The 4,588-nt window shown below is 64.7% G+C and overlaps 1 protein-coding gene across 1 annotated transcript in view; it reads left to right on the top strand.

The window, feature by feature from the left end:
• COL6A1 (collagen type VI alpha 1 chain) overlaps positions 1–4,588 on the top strand; it is a 31,742-nt gene that overhangs the window by 4,466 nt on the left and 22,688 nt on the right. The window contains exon 3 of the mRNA XM_007452504.1: positions 2,661–2,909. Within this exon, the coding sequence (XP_007452566.1) occupies positions 2,661–2,909 (249 nt within the window). The remainder of the gene's footprint in view (positions 1–2,660; positions 2,910–4,588) is intronic.

Genomic DNA, 4,588 nt, shown 5'->3' with positions numbered 1-4,588 from the left:
TTCCCTGGGGTCCAGCGGTCTGGGGGCTGTCAGCGGCGGGGCAGGGCCCACCCTCTCCCTCTGCCCTCACCCGCTGTGTGACTTGGGACATAGGGGCACAGGCCCATGGCCAGGACCCTTAGTCCTGTGCCCACTAGTGTGGGGTTAGCTCACGTCATCAGGGACCAGCCTGGCCCCACAGCCAGATGCCAGTGTCCACATCGGGCCCCAGTTCCCACCCACCTCGAGGCAGCAGAGGGGAAGGGAAGAGGACCTGCAGGGGCGGCCTGGCCCCCAGACCACTGCCGAGGGCAGCCCTGTGGGTGGGAGTCCCAGCCCTCGCCGTGAGAGAGGGAGCCCCACCCTGAGGCTGGGGGAAGTGGGTGCAGGGAGTCTGGCGGGGGGTAGGCAGGACCTGCAGCCCACACAAGACCCTCGCCCTTTGGGAGCCTCACCGCAACTCAGAGGGGCCAGGACAGGGCTGGCCATGCCCCTGGGGCCCCTGCCCCTGGGACCCCTGCCCCAAAGTTCAGCAGAGCAGGACTTGACTTGCCCGGGGCTGTCGCTTCCTGAGAAGCCCCTCCCCCGGGCTCCCCAATTTCATCTAAATCTTCTGTTTTCAAGGAAGGCCAAGCTTCTCCCACAGCCTCAGATGCCATTAAAGACACTTTACTGCCAGATGTTTTGCGTTTTCCACAGAAGCGGAGGCCAGCATGAGGTAGCTGGGAGAACATTAACCCCTCCAGACCCACAGCTGGGTCGCCGGGTCTCGGCCTGTTCTCCGGGGACCCTGTGCCCATCCCTCCCCAGCCCACTCAGGGCAAAGAAATGCCTTCTCTTTACAAAGCCTGGGGGGGCACCTCCCTAAAGACAAGATGCGTCCCCTGCTGAGGTCCCTGGGAACTTGGTGAAACAAAGCGTTCCGGGGGCCTGGCCAGCCTCGGACGGGGTGTGGGCAGCCCTGCTCCTACGCTGTCACAGTGGGACCTGGGGGGATGACCCTCGGGCCTCACGTTTCACCAGTTATTAGACGGGCAGTGGCCACAGCTCCACCACCCCGGACACTGGGACGGCCCCCGCACGGCGTCCATCACAGACGGTCTGTCCAGAGGGTCCTTTCCCCACCCCTTCCTCTCTCCCCCGCTTTCCCCTCCCCCTCCCCCCCCTTTCCTTCCTTTTTCAGTGTTTCTTTCAAACGACAACCACAGCCTCTATGTCTGATTCCAACCGACCAGGGAATATGACTCTCTGCTCTTCAGCAACAGGACAGAGTAAATCAGGCCAAAGCGCGTGGCCCCGGGACACAGGCCAGACAGACTCATCGAGTTTCTCGGGGCAGCTGGGATGCGGAGGGGTGGGGACCCACCACACTCCCTGGTGGGTGTGCCCCAGCTACTCCTCAGGCGAGAGCCCAGGAGCCCTCCCGTCCCCTGGAGCGGCCAGCACGCGTGGACGTCTGTGGGCACTGCCTTTCCCATCCTGGCCTCTTTTTCTGGTGGTTTGCCTTCCTGCTGCCAGCTGGTGCAAGCTCTCTGTCACTTAGGACATGAGTCACCACCTAAGGGGTCCCGCCTGCAGGTCACTGTGACTCAGACGCCCCACATGCCAGGGCTTCCACCTGGGCGGCCAGCCTGGCCGTGACCGGTCCACACTTCTCAGCCCGTGGGGGAGGCATCCCGGCTCCCCCCGACCCCAGCACCTTCTCTGACCACTGGCTGCTTCCCATCCAGCTGACTCATTTTGCAGTCAGAGCTGGGAGACAGGACCACCCTGTGCTCGGTGCCTGGGGCCAGACCGCTGGACCCGACAGTCAAGCTGGCCAGGAGAGGGGACAGGAGGGAGAGGCTGGTCCACGCTGAGGGCAGGGACAGGAGCCTGGCCAGTCTGGCACCCCCGTCAGCTCCGACATCCTCACGGTCGCCCTGCCGTGGAAACCACATGTGTAACCATGGAAAACATTTTCCTTGATGAATCATGCTCTAAGTTGGAAGGAAAATTCACTTAATAGTTGAGGCATTAAAAAGAAATCAAAAGGGTTTTGTTCAACAGATGCTAAGAGGGTTTGGGTCTTTGGTGTTTATAAGTGAAGGCGGCTCTCTGTCACCCACAGCCGGGAAGCAGCAGGACATTCTGGAAACACCCACCACCATCGCTTGGGAGGCCAGGTTCCTGGGACGCTCCCCATGTCGCCCTGTCCTCGGGGCCACCATGTCACCCCATCCTCTGGGCCCTTCTGGTCTAGGAAGTTCTATCAAGAGGAGTTTTCAGAGCCTGTGGAGGGCAGCTCACCCTGCCGTGGGTCTGAGTGGCCCTGGTGGGGCTGGGAGGTGTCCATTCAGCGGCAAGGGCTCAGCCGTGGGCAGCGGCCTGGGTCTGTCTCCATGGGTCTCTCACCCACCGTGTGGCTCTGGGCACGATAACCCACCTTGGTTTCCCCACCTGGACAATGGGGGTAAGCTCTGCCCACCTACCCCTGAGTCGGAGAAAACATCGAACCAGGAAACACAGGGAAAAGCCCTTTGTGCCCTGAAAATCCATGTTTGCAATTATAAATGTACAGTGTTTCCCAGAAAGTGCCGTTTCAGACCACAGAATCAGCACTCGGTAAAGCGGACTTTGCCCCGAAGGGCAGCGCCATCCAATCGGCCTGCCGACCACAGCCATGGGGATGGTCGCCACAGGACGGCCCTCTGGGATGCCATCCACGCGGTCACTTCAGACCAGAAGGCCTCCTTGCAGCGTCGCCTCGCCAACAGAGGGGGCCGCGCTTGGGCCCTGGAGCTGCCCAGAGCCGGCCAGGGAGGACCAGCTCCCCCGACAGCCCCGGGGACCATGGGTGCAGTGCCAGGCCTGGCACGGTTGGCTCTGTGTGCTCTGGACATCGCACCAGCGGGCTGCCTGGGGCGCTGCCACCTGGTTGGCAGCATGGGGTGCAGCGTGGGGTCACCCGCTGGCCACCTTCACTGTGTGGACACAGTGCTGTGAGCAAGTGGAGAGGAGATGATGAGGGATACACTGCCCACGGCAAGGCACACCCTCACCCTCATGCTCTGCAGGGGTGGGCTTGTGCTAAGGGCCAGGGGCCAAGGTCCAAGGTGTCCACACTGTCCTCAGGGCATGTCCATGCTCCCCACGTGCCCACACCAGATGGTGCCTCACCCATGGGAGCATGACCTATCTGGGGGGCATCACCCATCTGGGGGGCATCACCATCGGGGAAATTACCCATCGGGGGGCATCACCCATCGGGGAAATTACCCATCGGGGGGCATCACCATCGGGGGCATCACCCATTGGGGGCATCACCCATCGGCAGAATCGCCCATGGGGGGCATCACCATCCAGGCGCCTGGCCTGGAGACCAGAGCGGGAGGGGGGGGAGCTCTGCTCTCACCTCCTTGCCCCTGCCACTCCTCTCATCCCCCCTCCATAAGGGTCCTGGGCCGTAGCCCTGCTGTCCTTCCTGGAGTGCGCCCTGTGTCTGAGGGGCCCTGGCCCCTGGCAGGGGCAGGATGGCAGCAACCCCACAAGGCCCTGGAGAGGGTCTCACAGGCTGGGGGCAGTGGGGGGAGATGTGCCCTGGGAGTCCGGGCACAACCCGACACTGGTTGTGGCTGGAGGGGCTGCAGGAGGGCTCCCCCTCCACCCTCCCCTCTTAGGGCCTCGCTGCCTGAAAAGGGTGGGCGGAGGGGGGAGGGGGAGGGGGAGGGGAGGAGGAAAGAGGGATATGCTCAGGGGGAGGAAGGCCCCGCCGGCGGTGGTTGCGGCGTCTGCAGGGCCGCGGGGGTGCTGTGGCTGCACGGGGGAGGGCTCGGCCCCGCCCCCATCAGCGCTGCCGGCGGCAGGCCCCTCCCGCGGCTCCAGGGACCGGGCGAGGCGTTTCCGGAGGAGCCGCTTTCCTCCCAGCTTCCACCCACGCCGTGGCTCTTAACCCAAGGACAGTCCTGGTGGATAACTTCCCCTTTCCCTGCGCTTACTTTTGGAGGCGCCTGGTATCACTGGGGCCTGGGAGGTGCAGGAGTCCGTTCGGGGGCGCCCCTGGAGGGCTCCTGTCAGGGGCCCAGGGGCCCGGAGCCCCAGCCCCTGGGAGGCCGAAGCCCCGGGTGTGACCTCCGGACACTGTAGGCCGCACCCCGGGGGGCAGGTGACCCGTGCTTCCCTGAAACAGCCCCCTAGCATGGGCGAGAGGCCCAGAGACGGGGGGCTTCTCCCCATCACCACCCCGCCCTTCCCGCGGGGACTGGGGACAGCCCTGCCCCCAAGCCTCCTGGAACCCCAGCCCATGTCCTCCCCCACGTCTCCAGGGCCTTGACTCTTCCCACCTGGAGACCTCAGCTGCGTGGACAGTGTCACCTGGGGGTCCGTTCAAACCTGCAGCAGCCCTGCTACCCACCTTCCCCCCAGACACCCACACCCTCCCAGCCTGGTCCCCGAGGACCTCGGCCCACCTCTCACCCCTCACGGATGCTGGATACCATGCGAGGGGCAGGGCCCGGGTGGGGGGGGGCGGGGGGCGCTTGCAGCCTCGGGCCAAGTATCTCCCTGGGACCCCTCCCCTCTCATGCCCTTCCCCCAGAGGGCTCCAGGGCTCCACGCCAGGCAGGCGCCC

Source organism: Lipotes vexillifer, unplaced genomic scaffold, assembly GCF_000442215.2.
Source record: "Lipotes vexillifer unplaced genomic scaffold, Lipotes_vexillifer_v1.1 scaffold545, whole genome shotgun sequence".
Lineage (NCBI taxonomy): Eukaryota > Metazoa > Chordata > Mammalia > Artiodactyla > Lipotidae > Lipotes > Lipotes vexillifer.
This window is presented reverse-complemented; position numbering and strand designations above follow the sequence as displayed.